The sequence below is a fragment of the Tinamus guttatus genome, unplaced genomic scaffold, assembly GCF_059628265.1.
Source record: "Tinamus guttatus ecotype Peru unplaced genomic scaffold, ASM5962826v1 Tinamus_guttatus_pri_ptg000066l, whole genome shotgun sequence".
Lineage (NCBI taxonomy): Eukaryota > Metazoa > Chordata > Aves > Tinamiformes > Tinamidae > Tinamus > Tinamus guttatus.
The window spans coordinates 116,546-136,775 of NW_028288600.1; the positions used below are offsets into that span (position 1 = coordinate 116,546).

The window sequence follows — 20,230 nt, forward strand, 5'->3', positions numbered from 1 at the left end:
GCTCTGGGGGCCAGCGGGGCTGGGGGGTGGCACTGGGGGCTCCACGGGGACGGGGCGGTTGCCCCCCGGCTCTCACAGTAATAATGGGGTCAGACTTTGTTAAGCTTCAATTATGACTTTTAAAATAAAAGTTGGAAAAACACCAGCCCTGCGGTGCCGTGTGTTGTGGCGGGGGTGGGACAGGGGTGGCTCCAGGTGGGTCCCGGTGCAGGGGACGAGGGACCCCCAGGACCTGCCCTGTCCCTCCATGGGGTTGCAGGAAGGGCCCAGGGGGAGCGATGGGGCCGGGGGGAACCTGCAGCACCAGGGCCGGATCCCGCCAGGATCTGAGCCCAGCTGGGCTCATCCTCTGGGGAAATCCGGGAATGTCCCGGCGCTCCCAAGCCGGGCCGGCAGCCAAGGGTCCCGTGGGTCAGGAGTGGGGCAGCCCCAGCCTGACGGAGGCGCGTGGGGCCGCGGGCCCAGCCCTGCCCATAGGGACGGAGCAGGGAAGGGGCCGCCGCATCCGGCGCGAGGGACCCCCCGGAAGCATCAGCTTCCTTGCGGATGAGCGGAAAGGCTGGAGGGTCCCGCGGCCGCGCGGAGGAAGGGCAGCCACGCGACCGAACCGCAGCGGGTTGGGCGTCCGGGGCAGCCCCCGCGGCACCTCCGGCCCCCGGTGGATTGTGCTGGCCCAGCGCGCTCGCCCGCGCCGCGCCGCCCACAAAGTTTCGGCTTTGGCCACCACTTCCTTCCCCGGAAAGCCGCCGCGCGCTCCGGAGCCCGCTCGGCACTGATTCACCCGCAGCACGCCGATTCCTGAAAGCACCAACCTGCTGAGACGGCAGCTCCGCTGGGCTCCGGGGAAAAGGGTGACCCCGCGGATAACGCTAGACTTCCGCAGCCGCCCGGGTCCGGATGGGCTCCGGGGAGAGCGAAGGTAGAGCCGGGAGAGGAGAATTTCTCCCAGGAAATCCCACAAGGAAGCCCCACCGGCTGCTGTCCTTTCACGCAGCCTGAGGACAGAACACGTAGTACTTCCAGGTCCTGGGAGGGGAAAGTCATCATTAGGTTTCAGAGTTAACACCTGTCTCATGCAGGGCAAGACCAGCCCAGCTGTGAGTGGTGCTCACAGCTGGGCTGCGCCTTTCCAGGTGTTTCCCTTCATCCAATGGGAGGCTGGATGGGCACTCAGGAGGCTCCAGGGTCTCAGGAGTGGCCTGAGGGTTGTTGCCACCTCCCAGTCCCCTGCTCAATCCTGCCGGGATCCCGACAGCCCCTTTCCCGTGTCCCGGGCCCCTGGACATCCCGTCCAGCCCGTGCAGGGCAAGCGGCCAGCTCACCTGGCAGCGGGACGGCAGAAAATCCTGGAAGCTCCTGTGGGACCCGGCCGGAGCCCAAACCCCACGTCAGAGCCCAGGGCGGCCGCAGGGCAGGGAGCAGCCGGACTCGCTCCGGCCCGGGGCTTCCCTGGCAGCCACTTCCCCAAGGGGCCAGCGGGGATGGTCACAACTCGGTGGCCGTCACTGTGGCCCCCGACGCCATGGCCGCCCCGACGCCAGGGTGAGGGGCTCGGGCAGCGGGCAGGGCCCGCGCGAAGCCGCCGGCTCCGCTCCAGCTCCCGGTTAATCAGTCACCAAGCGCCGGCCCCGGGCGGCACTGGGGGGACCCGGCCGCTCGCGCCAGGAAAGCCCCCGACGCGGTGCCGCGGTGCGGCCGCAGCGCCCGGATTTGCATATCGGTGATTAAGACAATGAGGCAATCGTCACTGTTGCCACATCCGTGTGAATCCCCGGAGCCCTCTATAAAACGCCCTAATCGATGAGGCCGCAGGAGCGAGCGGCGCCGGCCCCCGGAGAGGACGAGACGCCGACGCAGCCGGACACGTGCGCCATGCGCTCCCAGAGCTGTGAGTACCCGCACCCTGCGCCCGCAGCACCCATTGCACCCCTGCACCGAGCGCCCGGAGCACCCCAACACCCTGAACCGGAGCACGCTGCATCCAGTGCCAGAGCTCAGGGCACTGCAGCACCCGCGGTGCCCATTGCACCCCTGCATTGAGCACAGAGCACCCCAATACCCTGAACCAGAGCACGCTGCATCCAGTGCCAATGCTCAGAGGGTTGTTGCCGCCTCCCAATCCCCTGCTCAATCCTCCCGGGATCCCGACAGCCCCTTTCCCGTGTCCCGGGCCCCTGGACATCCCGTCCAGCCCGTGCGGGGCATTGCACCCCTGCACTGAGCACAGAGCACCCCAATACCCTGCCCTGGAGCACCCTGCACCCAGTGCTCAGGATACCCCACACCACGTCCTGGGGCACCCTGTGCTCAAGGCACGCTGGCACCCAGAGCTCCCGCTGCAGCCCTGCACCCGGAGCACCCTGCACGCAAGCACCCCAATGTGCACCGCGCACCCCAACGCCCAGGACACCCCCTGCACCCAAAGCACCCCGGGACCCAAAGCAGCCAGCGCAGAGCCCCGTGCGTGCGGGTCCTAGCGCCAGGGGGGGACCCTGTGGCCGCTCGTCCCCCTTGCAGGGACATCTCTGCCCCTCTGCGTGGGTGCTGCCACCCGGGGCGGGTCTGGCGGGGGACACAGGAGCCTGGGGCAGCCGGCACTGACCTCGTGCTCCCGCAGCGCTGCTGCTGCTGTCCCTGGCGCTGGCGGCTCCGCTGTGGCCGGCGCTGCGCGCGGCGCCGCTGCCCGACGTCTCGGGCGACCACGACTTCCAGCTCTTCCTGCGCAAGAGCCTCGAGTTCAGCCGCAAGATCAAGGGGGACGTGGCGGCGCTGCAGGACGTCGTGGTGAGTCCTGCGGCCGGGGGGGTCCTGCGGGGCTGGGAAGGGGGGTCCCGTGCGGTCCTGACGTCACCGTGTCCCCCTCCGGCCGCAGTGCGACACCTTCCAGCTGTGCCGGGAGGAAGAGCTGTGGCTGGTGCGGCAGCACCTGGACGTCCCGTCGGCGCCGCTGGAGCGGTGCCAGCGCCCCGGCTTCGAGGCGGTGAGTGGGGGGCGACGCGGGGGTGTCACGAGCCGGCCGGGCTCAGCCGGGCCGGGCCGTGCCGAGCGCTGCGGTGCCCGCAGGACGCCTGCCTGGAGCAGATCCGCCGCGGCCTGCAGGCCTTCGAGCGCTCCCTGCGCTCCGTGCGGGAGCTGCTGCCCGCGCACGGGGACCTCGTGGAGCGGCTGCAACTCGACGCCGCCAACCTCTCCTCCAACATCCAGCAGCAGGTGAGCGCGGAGGCTCCGTGTCCTCGGGGGCACCACGGGGCACACGGGGCTCTGCATCTGTGGTGGCACCGCGTGGGACATGGGACTCTGTGCCCTTGGTGGCACCATGGGGGACCTGGGGCTCCACATCCTTGGTGGCACCGCGTGGGACATGGGACTCTGTGCCCTTGGTGGCACCATGGGGGGACATGGAGCTCTGCATCCTTGGTGGCACCACAGGGGGACACGGGGCCCTGTGCCCTTGGTGGGACCATGGGGGGACATGGAGCTCCACATCCTTGGTGGCACCACAGGGGGACACGGGGCCCTGTGCCCTTGGTGGGACCATGGGGGGACATGGAGCTCTGCATCCTTGGTGGCACCACAGGGGGACACAGGACCTTGTGCCTTGGTGGGACCATGGGGGGACATGGGTCTCTGCACCCTTGGTGGCACCGGGCAGGGGGGACACACTCGTGGCTCTAACACGTCCCCCTTGCTCTAGATGGAGGAGCTGGGCCTGGCCTTGGTGACGTTCCCGGCGGAGGGCCCCGGCGTCCTGCCCGCCTTCTCGTCCCGCTTCCACCAGCAGGTCGGGAGCTTCTTCCTGCTGCGGAACTTCCAGCGCTTCCTGGAGACGGCGCTGCGGGCGCTGCGGCACCTGGCGCGGCGCTGAGCGCGGTCCCGCTCCGGCCCCGAGCGCATCCCGGGGATGCTCCTGTTCTCCTGTTTACACTAATTAATATTTATTAGCCCGGAGCCGGCGGCGGGAGGCTGCCGGCACCGTATTTATTGCAGTCTTAAGTTATGGGGGCCGGGAGGGACCCGTGCGGTCCCGGCCCCGCACTCCTGGGCGCGCGGCTCCGCCGCCGCTCCGTCCCACCGCATTTTGCACTCGTATTTATTGCTGCAGCTGGGTCACCCCGGAGGAACGCGGGGTGTTTTTTATACGTGATGAAAAAGGAAATAAAAGTCTATTTTTGCTCCAAAGATTGGTCTCCGTGGGCAGGGAAGGGGCTGGGGGGGAGCGGAACGGGGCCGGCTCCGGCGGCCGCTTCCTCCGGCGCTGCCGCTTGGGCAACTTTCCTAGAAAGCGGCGGGGCCGGAGGCAGCTCCGCGGCGGAGCCCGCGAGCTCCCCGCGCCGCGGAGGGGACAAACGCGCGGGCTCCGCGCGGCTCCGGGCTCCTCCGCATCCCGCGCGGGCACCGGCGCGTTCGCTCCCGCCCCAGCGGGGATTTTGCCCCGGGATGAGGCTGATGCTCCTGGGGAGGTGGCTCCGTCAGCGGGAAAACGGAGGTGGCCAAAGATGCTGTGGCCGCCCCGTCCCGTCCCCGCGGCTCGCACGGCCCCGCTCGCGCGCCCGGCCCCGGCTTATCAGCGCTTACAGGAACGGGCGGCCCGCGCTCCAGCCCCTGCCCGGAAGGCGAAGGGCCGGGGCCGGTGCCAATGCCCAGCGCGGGGTGGCCGCAAATATTGACAGAGCGGGGACGGCCGCGGCGCCCGGCGCTGCTCTTTGCTCCGCGCTAACGGTAACGCCGGGCGCGGGGCGGGCGGCGAGCCTGGGGGGGCTGCGGGAGCCCCTTGTCCCATCCCCGGAGCTGGAGACGCAGCCCGGCTCCGGGATGGGACCAGGACGCGGCTCCGGCTCCAGGAGGGACAGGCAGGAGCGGGGGCTCCCACAGCGCCCGGCCCCGGCCCGAGCCAAGGGCAGGAGCCCGGGACCCCCCCAGGCCGGTTCACGGCACCGGGACCGGTACCGAGTGACCGCGGGGCTGGAGCTGCCCACGAGCTCCTGCACACAGGGAGGAAGTTCCTGCAGGATCCCGCTTGTTTTCCAGCCGGGCGGGATGCGGGAGCGCCCGGAGCAGGGGTGGCCGGAGCTGGAGGCAGCCCCCGATTCAGGCACCTTTAGAGCTGCCGTCATCGGCCCCCTGTCCCCAGAGCCCGGGACAGGCGGCCCCGGTGCCAAGATGCTGCCCCCGGAGCAGCCCGGGGCCGCCTGGCCCTGGGTGCAGGGTGAGGGGTGCCGGCCCCGGCCCCCCATCCGCGCTCACCGGGAGCAGCGGGAGCCGTTGGCGGAGAACAAGGCGGAAAAGAGGCAGAGCCCGGCTCTAGGAAAGGGCTGAATTCATTGAAAAGCAGCAGGTTGGGGTCAGTCTCCGACAGCCCCACGCAGGGCAGGGAGGGAAGAGCCGCACGGGAGGCTGGAGACGGAGGGACGCGGGCAGAGCCCGGCCACGTCCGCGGGGACCAAGAGGCTCCTCCGGGTGCCCGGGGGCGGCCCCGCCGTCCCCTCCTGCACGGCAGGAGCGGGAGGCCAAGTCACAGGGCGGCAATGGCCTTGGCGGCGACGCGGCGACCCAGCGGCAGGCTGAGATCGGTGATAGCCAGGACGATTTTGGGGCTGGACATGGTGGATACCTTCACCAGCTCCGAAACCTGCCCGGAGAGAGGAAAACGGCGGACTCAGGACAAGAGTGGAGGGGGCAGCTCCAGGGAGGGCCCAGGGGGCTGCGGCTGTAGCCGGAGGCGCCGGGACGAGGCCCGGCCGCGGCTCGGCCCCGCGGCACTCACCATGGTGAAGGGCATGAACTGGAGGATGCTGCCGCGGCTGCCCTGCTCCAGGCACTCCACGCACTCCTCCATGAACCACTGCACGAACTGCGTGTGCGTGCCGGCCGTCTTGGCCCCCAGGATGGACGAGATGAGCAGGAAGAGGTTTGCTGCGGAGACAGGCGGGCGGCGGGAGCCGAGCTACCTCAGCCGGGGCCCCGCGAGCCCCCGCGGCGCTCCGGGGACGCGGCGGCCCCGCGCTTACCCAGCACCCTGTTGAGCGGGTCCCGCATGCTCACGGTGTGCAGCTGCGAGGCCGACAGGGAGCTGCTCATGGAGCGGTCTGGCGGGGAGGAGAACGCGCGTCAGGACGGGCACCGGCTGGAACGGGTCCCCAGCCGGGCCAGCGTGGCCACCCCAGCACACGCCGGCCACGGACGCGCTCCCGGAGGGCACGGAGACGGTCGGGATGTGGTCGGCACCGCGACCGCCCTCGCTGCCGGGACACGGCCAGCACACGGAGCACGCAAATGGTCTCCGTGTTTGTCACCGGGCGCGCTGCCGGGGCACGAGCAGCGCTGGCAGCGGGGGACAGGCCCAGGCGTGACAGGGCTGTGTCACCCGCTCCGCTCTTGCACAAGACAGACATACTCCAAGCGTGACCAAGGCGGATGACAGCTCCGCGGGACAGGGGGCCGCGCAGCTCCCTCTCACGAGCGTTTAGCCCTAATTGCAAATGACTCGTTAGCGGCGCCGCACGAGAGCGCGAGCAGCGCGAACACGTCACGCCGAGAGGGGGAAAGAGCAGCGCCGCGAGCCCGAGCGGCGCGAGCCGCACGCGCTGCCAGACAGATGTTCCCCAGCTGCACGGCAGCGCCGGGATCGCTCCCGCGGAAGGATGGAGCTACCCGAGCCGAGACGGGAGCAGCCGCCTCGGGATCCGTCGTATCGGAGGTCACGGCCCCGTCCCGGGGGAGAGGAGCCGGTATCATCGCGGTGGGGCCTCCCCAACACACTCATCCTCCACGGCTGTTCCAAGCAGCAGGACCCACCTTGCGCCGTTCGGAGGATGCATGCTAAAAAAAGAGCCCTCCCCCACTTTTCTCATGGAATTACTGAGTTACGCGGCGGCGCCGGAAGGAGGATTTCCAAATCTCGGCAGCAGACCGACCAAAAAATGTCCTGAATGTCACTGGAAAGAGGTGGGAACTGCACCAACGGTTAAAAAAAGATAACGAAATAAAGGGAAAGCCCCAAATTACAACAGTAATGAAACCAACAGAAACCACGGGGTGATGGATGCGCTGAGAAGCATCTAACAGAGCACGTTGGACTAAGGGCATCGGAAGAAACAAGGAGCAGGGAACATCCTGACTCACTGCCCAGGAGTCTCCGTGTAATTCGGCGCCGCAGCAGCCGCTGCGTCGCATTCCGCATGGCAGGAGGGGACGGGACCCCGGCCGCGCTTCCTGCCAGCGCTGTTGCAACGCGGAGCATCCGCGCTCCGGCCACGCGGAGACGTGACCACAGCGCCTCATCCGCTCCCTTTGCTGCCTCGGTAACAACGCTGGAATTTCGGGGTTTAATCAGAGATACAGCGGAAACGTCACCTCCGGACATGCCAGGGAGGGTGACAGCGCAACAGCTCCTCAGTGCCCTCAGAGTGGCCATGAGTGACAGGGTTGAAAAACCTCCGCAAGACCCGGGCACCCCCATGGGTGGTGACACCAGACAGGGCAGACGTAACCTCCTCCCTCTTCCTAAAGCCTTTTCCATTGCAGGAACAAAAACCCGCAGACTTTTCTCAGCGCAAAAGCCCTTCAGGAACTCAGAACTCCTCCGTTTGAGCTCGCTAAATCCCTGACAGTAACAGGGGATTTTGAGAATGGCACCGCGGGGCTCCGCAGCAAAGGGATGGTCGAACACGGGGTGTTTTACAGGGCAGCTAAAGCGGGTGCTGAGCTCCAAGGGAGCTGCTGCCTCCTGCTGCCAGGCTCCACATTGCACCAGGCGCAGACGGGGAGGCCACGCGGAGGCTGCTGGGTCCGCTCGGGAGGAAAAGGGGGTTTTTGTGCCCGCGCCTCTCACCCACGAGCGGGCGGCGAGGCAGGACGTGTCCTCCCCGGAGCAGCCTGCACTTACTGGGGCTGGAGAGGATGTTGGCGTCTTCCTCGTTGGAGCTGAGCAGGCGCATGAGCTTGGAGGGCTGCGTGTCGTCCAGCGGGAAGAGGCTGATGTAGTCCTGGGGGGCAGACAGGGCTCAGCCCCCCGGCCCGTCCCGAGGGGCGCGCGGGGGGACGCTGCTCCCCGTGGGCTCCGTGCAGCGCCGCGGCTCCGGTCACACCACGGCGACTCAGCCCGGGCCACCGCCACGCGGCCCGTGCCACCGCGTCCCCCCTTCCCAGGGGAGCTCGGGGCGGAGAGCCCGGTCCCCGCCGCCCGCCGTGACCCCTGCTCCGCACCTCGATGTCCTCTCGGTGCCTCTTCTTCTGCCGGGCGGACGCCTGGCCCTTGTTGTGGGAGGAGTAGGAGCTCAGGGCGCACCAGACCGAGAGCCTGGCGGGAGGAGCGGGAGCTGCCGAGGGGCTGTCGGCCCACCCGGATGCCAGGCGGGAGCTCAGCTCCCTTTGGGGGAAGGTGGCAGAGCCCGATGCATGCGCAGGGACAGGACGTGGCAGGTCCCTCCTCAGCAAGAGGGGACAGCGAGCAGGGAATGGGGCCCAGGCCCCCAGCGCGTCCGTTCCCACCACGGGCACGGACGGAGGCCGGGATGCGGCGGGATGGGGTCTTACTTGGCCAGGGCCTTGCCCGGCGGGTCCATGAGCGTGTGCCACTTGGAGGAATCGGTGAGCAGGTTGGGCAGGATGTGGCCCAGCAGGGTCAGCGTCAGCTGCTGCATGTCCAGGGAGAAGACGGCGTAGAGCAGCTCCACGGCGCGCAGCGTGTGCTCCTTGCGCGTCTCCTTCAGCAGCTCCTGCGAGGCGCAGGGCCAGGCTGGGGGGCACGGCCCGGCCTGCCCCGCTGCGGCGCCAGGGACTGTCCTCGCGCTCCCAGCCACCGGCACCGCCGGGTCCCAGCAGAAACCAGGCAGGATGAGCGCACGGGGAGGGATTCGGAAACCTCCCTCCCGGCCCAACGCGGCCTCCGGCAGCTCCTACCTTGACCAGATTGTTGCAGAACCAGTAGACGCCCCCCATGTGCAGGAGGGTGTCGAAGATGTGGATGGAGCGGCTGTCGACCCAGCCCTTCTCCAGCACCTTGGTGAACACGCTCGTCAGCACCTCCTTGATGGGCTTCTTGGGGGGCAGCAGGTTCCAGTAGGGGATGGTGTCCATGCCCGTGGAGGGGAACTTGATCTGCGTGGCCGTCTGCTGCAGGACGTCGGCGCACATGTGCTCCAGGATGGAGCTCATGATGACCACGCTGCAGCCGAGGGGGAGCGGGGGTCACGCGGGCCGGGGGCCGCGGGGCCCCGCGCGCCGCCCGGCCCGGCCTCACCGCTCGTTGTAGAACTGCAGCGTGTTCTCGCCGTACAGCGGCGTCGCCAGCTGCCGGATCATCTGCAGGGACTTCTCCCGCTCGTCCAAGCCCAGCATGCGGACGTGGGCCACCAGCCAGGCCACGGCGCACACCGCCATGCTGCACACCTTGCCCTTGATGTTGTCCGTGATTTTCTGGGGGAGGAGATGCAGGTTTTGGCGCAGCCGGCAGCTCTGCAGGAGAGGAGGGGGGTCCCCAGCCCCGTTTGGGCGCGAAGCCGCCCGCGCCGACGCTCCACGGGGCTCCACGCCTCCAGGCCCACCTGGATGGACTCGAAGGTGAGCACGCCGTTCTCCCAGGCGTTGAGGATCTCCAGGATGGCCGCCGAGATGCTCAGACAGGCCTCGTGCCACTTCATCTGCCTGCGGAGAGACGGGACGAGGGGTGGGCTCGGCGGCGCCGCTGCCCTCGCCGGCGCGCCGCGGCCCCCGGCGCTTACACCAGCTTCATCTCGGACGCGTTGTTGAGCAGGGTGACCAGGGTCTCCACCTTGGTGGAGTCGGGGCGGAAGCAGGGGTGGTCGGGGTTCAGGATCTTGCCCTCCTCGGGCATGCACGTCAGCATCCACGTCTCGAAGAAGGGCACCTCGCCCGCCGGGCTCGACTCCGACAGGATCACCTGCACGGGAACAGGGTGGGCGCGGGGCCGTGGGGACCCTGCGTGGGGACAAGCAGCCCGCGGTGGCCTGCACAGAGCAGCCGGGCCCTGCTCAGCCCCCACGGAGGGCACTGGGCCCTCCCCAGGACGCTGCTGCTTTGCAATTTGCCCGGGGCGCCCTCGTGGCGAAGTCGGCACCGAGGGGACCGCAGCACGTCCCCGTGTCCCACCTGGAAGAGCCGCTCACCCCCCGCCAGGCGCTGTGGGGCCCAGGGCTCCCGGAGCGGGGCCGGCTGCCCCATGGTGGGGTAGCTGGGAAGCCAGCTGGGAAGGATCCCGAGGGGGACACGAGCTGGGAATCCCACCCACCACTTCCTCCCTTCAGCCCTCCGTGACCCAAGGGACGCTATTTTTGTTAAAAGTGGAACGTTCTGCACATGTGTTCAGAAACAGCTGCTCAGGAAAAGCTCTCCGGGCCGGGCCGGGGGCCGAGACGGCGCGCGGCTCCGAGCTGCGTCCGGCCTCCCCCGCCGGGGCCGCGCGGCAGGTCCCGCCGCGTTTCCCTCCCGCTCGGCTTTCCCGGTGTTTCGGTATCGTTTCGCCTCCCCACGCACATGCACCGATGTTGAAACGTGGAAAATTTTTCATGCAACCCAAGTGCTGCTTCCTGAGGGGAGCTGCAAGTTCCTCCTTTCAGGAGGGAGGGCTGACGTCCAGCCCGGGCCCCCTGGACAAAGCGCCGGCCTCTCCCTACCCCAAACCACGTGGGAGCCGAGCGCGAGGCCGGGAGCCGCCTGGGGAGAGCCAAATGGGCCAGGCCAGCCCTCGTGGGGACACGTGGGTGGCATCAATCCCGGCGGGGACACCCAGAAAGGGGCAGAGAAGGTAGGAGAGCAAGTGGGAGCCCGGGCGAGCGCGGGCGGCCGCTAGAGGAGGCTGCCGGGCCACGCGGCGGCTCCGCGGGGTCGGAGTCCCCTCCCTGCCCCGGGATCAGCGTCCGCCCCGGGATCAGCGTCCGCATCCCGCCCTTTCCCCTCGCGGGGCAGGCAGGGGCTACCTCCGAGCCGTAGGTCTGGGCCACGTGGCACAGCATGAGGAAGGAGATGTCGAAGAGCAGGGCTCGCACCGAGGCCGCTTTGGCTGCGGGAGGAGAAACAAGAACCTGAGGGAGCTCCGAGGCGGCGGGATCCCCACGCGGGCGCTCCTAACCCCCCGGGGCCTGTGCACGAGCGAGGGCACCGCGGCCGTGTCACGGGCCGCCCTCAGCCCAGGTCCCCAGGGCGGATTTGGCGGCGCCGCGGAAGGTCAGAGCACTCGGTGCGTTTCATCACGCGCAGACGCGCTCAGAGTCCTTATCTGGGCTCCGTGCTGACACATCACCCCTTCCCGGGAGGGAACCGGCCTTGAGAGGCCCCGTGGGCCTGAGCAGAGGGAGCCGGGAGCGCCGCGGGCGGACGCGCCGGGCACGGGGGCAGCGGCTCCCGATCCCGGCTGGCACGCGGCCACGCGCCCTGCCGGCAGCTCCCGGCCGGACAGCGCGGCTCCGGGCAGCGTCCCGCGCGCACTTACAGCTCTCCCCGGCGCTGATGTGCTTCGTGAATTCGTTCAGCCTAGGGGGGCAGAGGGACACACAATGAAGCATCATCCTCCTCCTCACCACCACGGCAAAACAAAGGCCTCTTCCCATCCCCACGTGGAAGCTGCCCCTGCCCACGTGCCCCTCTCCCATCTCCTCCGCAGGGCGCTGCCAGCTCCGCACAGCCCCGCAGCAGGGACGGAAGGGGACCAAAATGGGAATCTTGGAGCGTGACTCCCTCTTCGGACAGCAGCAGCCCCCACAGCAAACGGGTCCCCAGGGATCCTGTCCCACCGCTGCCGTGTGTGCAGGGACCAGGCCACTGGCACCCGGGAGCTACAGGCGCTCACAACACACGGGCACACACACACGAGCGCCCCGGATCCAACACGGTGCCGGTGCCGCCAGCCCAACCGGATCCGCTGAGCGGAGCACGGGGGAAGGCTGGGGGGGGTGCAGCCCCCCAGGGCTCTGCCAGGTCTGGTGTCACACAGTGACCTCTCCAGTGCCCCGGCCACGGTGTCACCCAGGCGCACACTCACTTGATGAATTTCCGAGCAAAGGATTTCAGTTTGCCCGTGGCCGCCGCCGCCGCCAGCAGCAGATCCAGGCTCTTCCCGGACAGCATGTGGCCCAGGACGCCCAGCAAACCTTCGGGGGACTTGGAGTGATCTGCATCCATGGTCTAAGAGAGAAAACACAGCGGGAAGGGAAAAAGACAAGAGGGGAAAGGTGCTCCGTGGAGCCGCAGCGCAGGTCGGCAGCCAGCGCCGTGCGGGGACGGGGGGCACGGGTCGAGCTGGCACACGCTGCTGGCACTGACAAGGCAACGTGTGGCCTGATGGCTCCTCCGGCTGCTTAGCAAGCAGGAGGAGGAGGAGGAGGAGGCTCCCGCGTGCGCCGGGTGCTGGCAGTAATTCCTCCACCACGGCACAGGGGGAGATCTAGCACTTCCAGCCGCTTCCGAGCGGCACTGCGGGACGCAGGCTCCGGGGCAGCCCGGCACAGCGGGCAGGGACACTCACCTTTAGGATGTTGGTGACGGTCGGCTCGGCCCTCAGGATGAGCCCGGGGTTGGGCTGGATGTTGGCGTTCTCCGCCGAGCTCAGGCTCGGCGCGTGCTCCCTGTCCGCCGTGCTGGGGGACGCGCCGTGAGCGGGGGCTCCCCGGCCCTTCCGCTGCCCCCCAAGGCTCAGCCACCACCTGCACCTCGATCCCCAGGGCCACCAGGATCCCCAGGGCCACCAGGACCCCCAGGACCCAGCCCCACCACCTCCCGGCCTCCCCAAGGAGCCTGGCCACCAGCACAGGGCAGTGCCACTCTGAGGGGACACTCGGTTTGTGGCACTAAGCAAGGCCTTGGCCTCGTGTGCCAGCACTGGGGGACGCAGCTCTCCAACCCCACCGGTTCCCGGGCCGCTCTACCGTTTGGCAATCAGGTTGTTCATGTTGGCCTCCGAGAGCAGCCCCTGCTTGCTGCACTCCTGCAGCAGGAAATTCATGCAGTCGCAGCTGGAAAAGACGGGCGGGCGTCACGCCGAGGGCCGGCGCCGCGGCCGGGCCGAGCGCGCGGCGGGCGCTCACTTTGCAGCGCTGATCCGCCTTGTCGAGCAGCGGGGTCAGCTTCAGCAGGAACTCGAAGGCGCAGTTCACGTCCTCGGTGAAGTCCTGCCGCGCGCGAAGCCAGGCGCTCAGCTGGGAGCAGCTGCTGCGGGAGCTGCCGCGAACCCCCCTTTCCCTCCCGCTCCGTCCTGTCTGCTCCGAGGAAGCTGCCAGGACACAGCCCGGCCCCTGCCCCAGCCGCCCCCGAGCAGCTCTGCAGGACACCGTGACAAACACGATTCACTCCTGCACCCAACACCGCGAGCAGCTCCTGCCAACGGCCCTCGCCACTCACCCTGTCCCCTTGCGGATACTTCTTGAGCTTGACCAGCACCTGGGGGATCTGCAAGGAGCAAAGCACCGATGTGACCAGCTCTGTGGCCACCAGCCGCTCTCCCGGTGACAAGAAGGAGTGTGGCAGGAGCCAGCCACGTGCTTGAGCCCCGTTCCCCTCTGCAGAGACCCACAGCACGAGCGAGTCGTGCAGGGCACAGCCACCCCCCAACAGCCATGCAGGGCCCCACGGATGCGGAGCAGCCCAGCACAGGACTGTGCAGGTGTCAGGCCCGAAACGACACCCAGATCCCATTTGTCTGGCGCAAAAGTGAGAAGCAGAGCAGGGAGAACGCTCTGCACAGCCAAACGGGGCTGGGAGGACGTGCCAGGCAGCAGAGCGGGGCTCAGCGGGGTGCAGAAGGGCTGACCACGGGCTCGACCACCTCACACACCGGCCAGATGGGGCACAAGAAGGAGCCCGTGGGAGAGCAGGACTCGCGGCTCCGCCAGGCCCCGGCAGTGACCAGGCATGGGGGAAAAGGCAGCGCCGGGGGCACCTACCTTGAGGAAGGTGAAGGCCGTCCACTTGAGCTCCTCCGTGCCCTCGGGGGACTCGATGAGGCCCACGAAACAGGCCTTCCAGATCTCCAGCACGAAGAGCGGGGACGGGATGCGCTGCAGGGTGCACAGAGAGGAGCCTGCGTGAGGGCAGCGCGGGCGCCAGCCCTCCGAGCACCCAAGAGCAACCGAGCGGCTGCCCCAACCACCGCCAAGCCCTCAACTCCTGCAAGGACCAAGGTTACCCCGTGCTGATGGGCTCGTGCTGCTCCCACAAAGCAGGATCACAAATATCCCACGTCCTCCAACCACCCGGAGCGGGACAACACGCCGCCGCTTCCGTACCTGCATCCTCTTCACCATCATGAGCTGCTCCACGAGGGGCTGGGTCTCTCCGGTGAGGTTCATGGTGCCCTCCAGCAGCACCACGGCGTGCACGGTGGGGAAGCCGGTCTTGTTGAGCTGCTCGCTGTGCGCCGAGAGCATGGTGGGGATGCTGCGGGGACAGCAGCACGGCTCACCGGGGCGCTCAGGGACACTCTGCTCTCCCTTCCCAGCCAGGGTCCCCATCTCTGTCCAACTCTGGCTCCCCGGGGTCTTTGGGATGTGGCTGAGACCCCTCCCGGGCCCTGGAAGCAGCCCCTGGGGCATCCAGGACAGGGACAGCAGCTCTGGCCGCCCCAGAACAGCTCAGTGCCCTGCAAACAAGGGCTGAGATGGACACGAGGGGCCCTGAAGGAGCAATCCCCAGGCAAGACCCCCTTGCAGCAGGTCACCACGGGCCTGTCCCCCGTTGCCCACGGCCAGGGAAGGGCAGGAAAGCAGCGCGGGGGCAGCGGGCGGCGCTCGGGACGTCCCTCGGGGCACGGCGAGCGGCTCTACCTCTTGATGAGCGAGACGCAGCCGTCGGCCTGGCCGCGCAGCGGGGAGCTGCCGAGGCCGCTCAGGTTCTCGCCCAGCTTCACGAGGGACTGCTCCACGGCGCTCCACGACGCTGCGCAGGGAGAGCGGCGTTCCGAGGGGCCCGGGGACGGCAACGCGCCGGGGCAGCCGGCGCCGCCGCGACCCCGAGCGCCCGCCGGGCCGGGGGCCGCGTGCCAGGCCCCGCACCGAGCGCACGTCAGCTCCTGTCACATCTCTGTGCCCATGGGGTGGCCCTCGCAGCCAAGCGCGGGGTGTGCGCGGCCGCGAGCGGCGCGGGCCCCGGCCCCCGGCTGGCACGGCCTTCTGGCGAGGGCACGGGGCCGTGCCAGGCCGGCTGGCGGAGCGCGGGCTCCGCTGCTCGCCCGCCAGCGGCTCAGCAGCCTCCGCATTAATTCTGCTCCTCTTCCAAGGGCAGCGCGGAAGGGAGGGGGCAGCGGGTGGCACGGAGCCAAGGAGGAGACGGTTACGGAAGATGGATGGGCTTGGAGCCGCAGGGACAATGCGGCAGGATCCGGGCAGGGGGAAGGGAGAGGCGGCCGCGCCGCTTCCCCGGGGCCGGCAGCCACGTACAGGCCTCCTCGAGCTTGGCGATGTGGATGAGCGCCCGGTTCTTGGTGCTGCCCAGCATCTTCTCCAGCCGCTCCAGGCACATCTTGAGCTGGCCCTCGGCTGCCGCCGGCTCCAGCGTCTCCTTCCCCTTGTCGGCGTAGAAGGCGGCGCAGCGCAGCAGCCAGTTGAGGGCACTCATGAGGGCACGGCACAGCCCGATGCACTCCTCCGCCTTGCCGTGGCAGCTGCGCGGGGGACACAAAGGGACCCTGCTCACCCAGGGCCGGGTTATTGCCCCCTTTTACACAGGGGAAACCGAGGCACGGAGCAGAACTCAACCCACGCGCCCGCGGCCCCGGCAGCCTGCGGACACCAAGCACCAAAGCCAAGAGAGTCTTCCCAGCGCGGCCGCCGCTCCGGGCACTCGACTACAGGGAAACTTTCCAAGCCTCTAATCAAATTATCTTGCTAAGAGAGGCTCAGCGCTGCTCATCGCGCGGCGCGAGGTGAGCGCTTTCCCCTCCTGATGCACAAATCATCGGGGCCAGCAGTTTTGATCAAATTAAGCGCAGGATCAGATTAGGCAGGAACTGGATTAAGTGGCCGGCTCTGCAGTTGGCCGGCAACAGCTCCTTGTCAACATCTGCGGGTGATGCATATTCATGGCTGCTGCTCCATTTCGTGTAATTGAAGAGCTGCTGCCTTCACCTTCCTCCTCCTCCTCCTGCCCCCTGCATCCTCTCCGCTCCAGCCTCCCAGAAGAGGCTCTCAGGGGTTAACAGGAAGATTTCTGGGCTTCCTAAAAGAGTTTGTGTGGCCTGAATTGTCTGGGCTCCCCTGGGCCCTGTGACAGCAGCGGAAGAGCACGGAGCAAAACAAGGCCCCAGGGCAGCGCGGGCAGGACGGCGCGCGGGAACACGCAGCCCCGGCCCTGCGAAGGCCACACGCAAGAGCCGAAACACACGGAGGGGACAGAAACTCCCTTTGTCACAGGGCGGCTGTGATCTTTGCAGCTTTGAATGAAGCCGACAGGGTTGGGGGTCTCTAACCCTCTGCTTTGACCAGCCTGGTACTCGCGTGGCATCTCCTGCCCGGGATTGCGGGAGGGGACCCAGCGGCACTGGAACAAACACGGAGCCCGGTGGAGAACCGGCCTCATTCCGCCAGAACCGGCACCGTGGGCTCGGCAGCTCCTCCGGTCCCGCCGGAGTTTTGGGACAGGCCGGGGGCCGCTCCGTACCTGAGGCGGTCGCAGAACATGTCCATGATCTCCAGCAGCGCCTGGACACACAGCTCCCGGGAGAAGTCATCAAACTGCAGCGGGGAAACAAGAAGGGGGGTCACACGGCGCCAGCAGCCCCCGAACGCAGCGAATCCCCCTCCCCAAAGGGAGGGAACTCAAGGGGAACTAGGTCAGCGTGGTCCAGGCTGGGGCACGGCCAGCAAGAGGGCCACGGCATCAGGGCCGGGTTTCCTCAGGCACCGGGAGCGCCGCGGGGCCGCGTTGCCAGCGCGGTGGCGCGGTGCCAGCCCCGCGGCGCCGGGGAAGGCTGCGGAGCAGATGGGGCCGCCCCGCTGCGCCGGAGCCGCCCGCGGGCCCGCGCCGCGCTCAAGGAGGAGCGCGCGGCGCTCAAGGTCAGCGCGGCGGCCACGCGAGCGGCGCCGGGGCCGCGCGGTGCCGAGCGGCCGAGCCGGCGCTCGCGGCGAGGCCGGCACCGCGCCCGGCTGCCCGCAGCGCTCCCAGCGCTGGCAAACACGCCGGGACCTCGCTCCGAATCAGAGGTCGCCCTGATAAAGCTGTTGCGGGGCGACCGTTCGTGCCCTTCGGAGCAGCCGCTCGTGCCCTTCGGAGCAGCCCGCGGAGGCGGCTCCGGCACGGAGGGGCACGGGGACGCCGGGCGCCGCGGGGAGCCGGCTGCGGCGCCGGGCACAGCTCCACGGCCCGGTTTGGCAGCGCTCCCTTTCCATAAGCACCCCCGGGTCCCCAGGGCACCGCCAAGGGCTGCGGTTTCCGCGGTTTATCCGCCAGGCCCTGCAGAACGAGGCTCTCGCAGCCCCGCACGCGCCGCGCGAGCGGGACGGTCCCCAAACGGAGCGGGAGCCGGCAGGGGGGTGGCATCCCGTCCCCCACGGGACACGGCTCCGAACTAATGGGTGCCGCTGACTCAGCAGGGCCTGTCGTTTTCCACTTGACCTATATCCAGCGGGAGTTGCGGGGAGGGAAGCGGATACGGATCCCCGGTGGAAGGCGGCCTCGGCGCGCAGCCGCCGGAGCCCTACCTTGCTGATGGCCGTCAGCACCGTGGAGTAGGACACCATCTGCAAGGAGAACAGAGCGCGGTGCGCGGGCGGCACGCGGGGCACGGCGCCGGGGCGCCCACGCGGCACAGATCCAAACGGACAGTTCTGGGTGACGGCCGCGCCGCCGCGCGCACGCGCTCCGAACACGGCCCCGGGCAGCCCGCGGAGGCCACGGCCCCGTGGCGCGGGCGGGGGGCTCGGGGTCACCCTTACCTGGGAGCTGATGGCGTATTTCAGGTAGGACAAGATGAGGGGGTTCGGCGACGGCCCGATCATGGCCTGCTCCAGAAGGGCCTCTGCAAGAGGAGAGCGGCCCGCGCGCGTGAGCGAGGAGCCGGCGCCGGGATCGTGGCAACGACAAACCGGGCCGGCCACAAAGACCTCGCCCCGACCACCCCGAAACGAGCCGAGCCCCGGAGCTCTCTAATCACCGCAGCGAAAGCTGCTGAATAACACAGGGAGCACAAGCTCGGCCAGCTCTCGCAGGGCCCCGGGCCGCACCTGGAGCTCTCACACACATTCCCCTTCCTCCCGCATCCCGCCGGGAGCGCTGGCACCCGCCACCGAGCGCCTCCGGCTCCGGAGGCCGGGAGCTCGTGCCGAGCTCGGCTCCGCGCGCGCGGCCGAGCCGTTCCCTGCCCACGTGGAGCGCAAGTAGGTCAGCGCGCGGGGAAGCGGCCGCGGGGGAAAGGCGGCCGCGACGGGAACTCAAAAGGGACCCGGCAGGGGGTTGGCGCCGCGGCAGAAGGCGGCCGGCAGCCTCCCCGTCCCCGCTCGTGCCAGCTCGGCACGGGGCAGCGCCGCGGCGGCCACAGCTGTCGCGGGCTGCGGCCGCCGCCGCAGGAACCGGCGCCCCGGCGCGCGCACAAGCTGCCGGCCCGCGCGCTGCCGGGACGGACGGGCGGCGCCAGCCGCCCCCGCGAGCGGCCCCTGAAGCCGCAGGGATGAGGGGATGCAGCTCCGGCCCCCCAGCGCCGCTATGGAGCCCCCTCCTTGGCTTGGCGCTCGGGAAAAACCCATTCCCATTGAAACTGCAAGCGTCAAGCGCCGGCTTCGCCCTGGGACCGCAGTGCCGGCTGCCGCATCCCTCCTGGGTGGATCCGCTTCCCCGGGAGCTGCTCCCGGTCTCCTTGGGCAGCACTCCGGAGCGGTGGCCGCAACCCCATCACATTCCCGGCATTCCCTGCCTGGAGCCGCACAGTGTGAAGGGAACCGCTGCGGGGCCGGGCCAGGGAACCCCGAGCACCGGGATAACCGGGGCAGGAGGGCTCAGGTGGGACAAGGCTCCCTGCCCAGCACAGGGCCCTTTCCCCTGGCGCCGGCCCCACAGCTCTGTGTTCCCCACGCTGCAACGCGCAGGGAAGCGGGACGGCGTCACGCAGGATTTGCTCCAAACACCTCCAAATCGCCACGGGAAAGGGAGCTGCGGCGGAACTGCAGGGCAGGAAGCAGCTTCGGGGCTACGAGGGGGATAACGGGGCCCAGCCGCGAGCTCGGAGGCGCCGGGAGGGCCCCGCGGCCGCTCACCCGCCAGGTTGAGGATGTCCCAGGTGGCGCCGCGGGGGAAGAAGCGCTTCATGTTCACGGCCCACTGGAAGTCGCTCCAGCGCTCGCGCCAGGCCTGCAGCAGCGCCTGCTTCAGGTTCACCACCTTCATGGCGCCTCCACGCGCGACCCTGGCCCCACGGGCCGCCCGGAGGCCGCGTTTTCCCCGCGGGAGCCGCTCGGCGCCGCCGCCAACCGCCCGCGGCCCCCGGCGCGCGCGGGCCTCAGCGCCTGGGCACCGCCATGTTGGCACCGCGCAGCAAGGCGCGCGCGGATTGGGCGGCGCGGCGCGGGGCGCGCTGGGAGTTGTAGTCCGAGCGCGCGGGGGGAGCGGGCGGGCGCGCGCGGGAGTGGGAGAGTGCGGGGGAGAGGCGCGCGTGCCCGTGCGGACGTGCCCGTGCACCCACGCGGGCACGCGCCCACGCACGCGCTCCCGCTTGCAAAAACGGGCCGGTGGGAACGCGGGTGGGGGGGAAGGAGCGCGGGGCCGCGCCTGGCAGCGCATGCGCGGGACGGCCGCGCGTGGGCGAAGGGGGCGCGTGGGTGGGGGGGATGGGGAGCGCGTGCCCGCGGCGCGGCCACGCGTTGGGGCGGGGGGGAGGCGGGACGCGGCTGCTTCCCCACCCGGCCCTCCCCGCCCGGGCGCGGCCGCGCGTGGCCGCCCACGGGCGCCGCCCCCCCCCCGGCCCCACGGCGCTGTTCAAGGTGCTGAAGAGCTGCGGGGGGGGGGGGACAGCCTCGAGGGGGGGCACCCCACGGGATGAGGGGGCGCGTGGGAGCCCCACGGGAGGGGCAGCACCCACGGGGGGAAGCTGCAGGAGGCGCAGCCCCCCTTGCATCCTCCGCCCCCGCGGCCCCCCCGGGGGTCGCCGAGGCCCCTTAATGCCCGCGGTAATCGCGGCCGCAAATCCCCGCGCGCAGCCGGGATTAGGCGGGAGCCGCCGCCGCCGGGCCGGCCCGGGGGGGCCGCGGCCCCTATTCATGAGCGCGGATTTCCTGTGCGCCGGGCGGGGGGGCGG

General features: G+C 69.6%; 2 protein-coding genes across 2 annotated transcripts; one reads left to right on the forward strand and one right to left on the reverse strand.

Annotated features, from left to right (window-relative positions):
• The first annotated feature begins 1,800 nt into the window (after positions 1-1,800).
• Positions 1,801-3,865, forward strand: CSF3 (colony stimulating factor 3). The gene is made up of 5 exons (XM_088519645.1): positions 1,801-1,888; positions 2,618-2,784; positions 2,873-2,980; positions 3,064-3,210; positions 3,695-3,865. The coding sequence occupies exons 1-5, from the start codon at positions 1,801-1,803 to the stop codon at positions 3,863-3,865; spliced, it is 681 nt and encodes a 226-aa protein (XP_088375771.1).
• Positions 3,866-5,484: 1,619 nt separating this feature from the next.
• On the reverse strand, positions 5,485-19,357 carry MED24 (mediator complex subunit 24). Its single transcript, XM_088519663.1, has 25 exons — positions 19,194-19,357; positions 17,880-17,962; positions 17,646-17,684; positions 16,606-16,679; positions 15,387-15,610; positions 14,775-14,886; positions 14,238-14,388; positions 13,896-14,009; positions 13,354-13,401; positions 13,042-13,124; positions 12,882-12,968; positions 12,482-12,593; positions 11,999-12,141; positions 11,450-11,490; positions 10,938-11,020; positions 9,723-9,901; positions 9,546-9,645; positions 9,242-9,417; positions 8,902-9,166; positions 8,536-8,717; positions 8,206-8,299; positions 7,886-7,985; positions 6,009-6,086; positions 5,765-5,913; positions 5,485-5,629 (listed from the first exon to the last, which is right to left on the reverse strand). Exons 1-25 carry the CDS (start codon positions 19,321-19,323, stop codon positions 5,513-5,515), a joined length of 2,964 nt encoding a protein of 987 aa, XP_088375789.1. The 5' UTR covers positions 19,324-19,357; the 3' UTR covers positions 5,485-5,512.
• Positions 19,358-20,230: the final 873 nt, after the last annotated feature.

Coding starts and splice junctions, on each gene's coding strand:
- CSF3 (XM_088519645.1), top strand. CDS start 1,801: ATGAGGCCGCAGGAGCGAGCGGCGCCGGCCCCCGGAGAGGACGAGACG. Junction 2,785..2,872: donor CGGCGCTGCAGGACGTCGTG/GTGAGTCCTGCG, acceptor CTCCGGCCGCAG/TGCGACACCTTCCAGCTGTG. Junction 3,211..3,694: donor CCTCCAACATCCAGCAGCAG/GTGAGCGCGGAG, acceptor CCCTTGCTCTAG/ATGGAGGAGCTGGGCCTGGC.
- MED24 (XM_088519663.1), bottom strand. CDS start 19,323: ATGAAGGTGGTGAACCTGAAGCAGGCGCTGCTGCAGGCCTGGCGCGAG. Junction 13,125..13,353: donor AGTATCCGCAAGGGGACAGG/GTGAGTGGCGAG, acceptor CGCGCGCGGCAG/GACTTCACCGAGGACGTGAA. Junction 5,630..5,764: donor AGTTCATGCCCTTCACCATG/GTGAGTGCCGCG, acceptor CTCTCCGGGCAG/GTTTCGGAGCTGGTGAAGGT.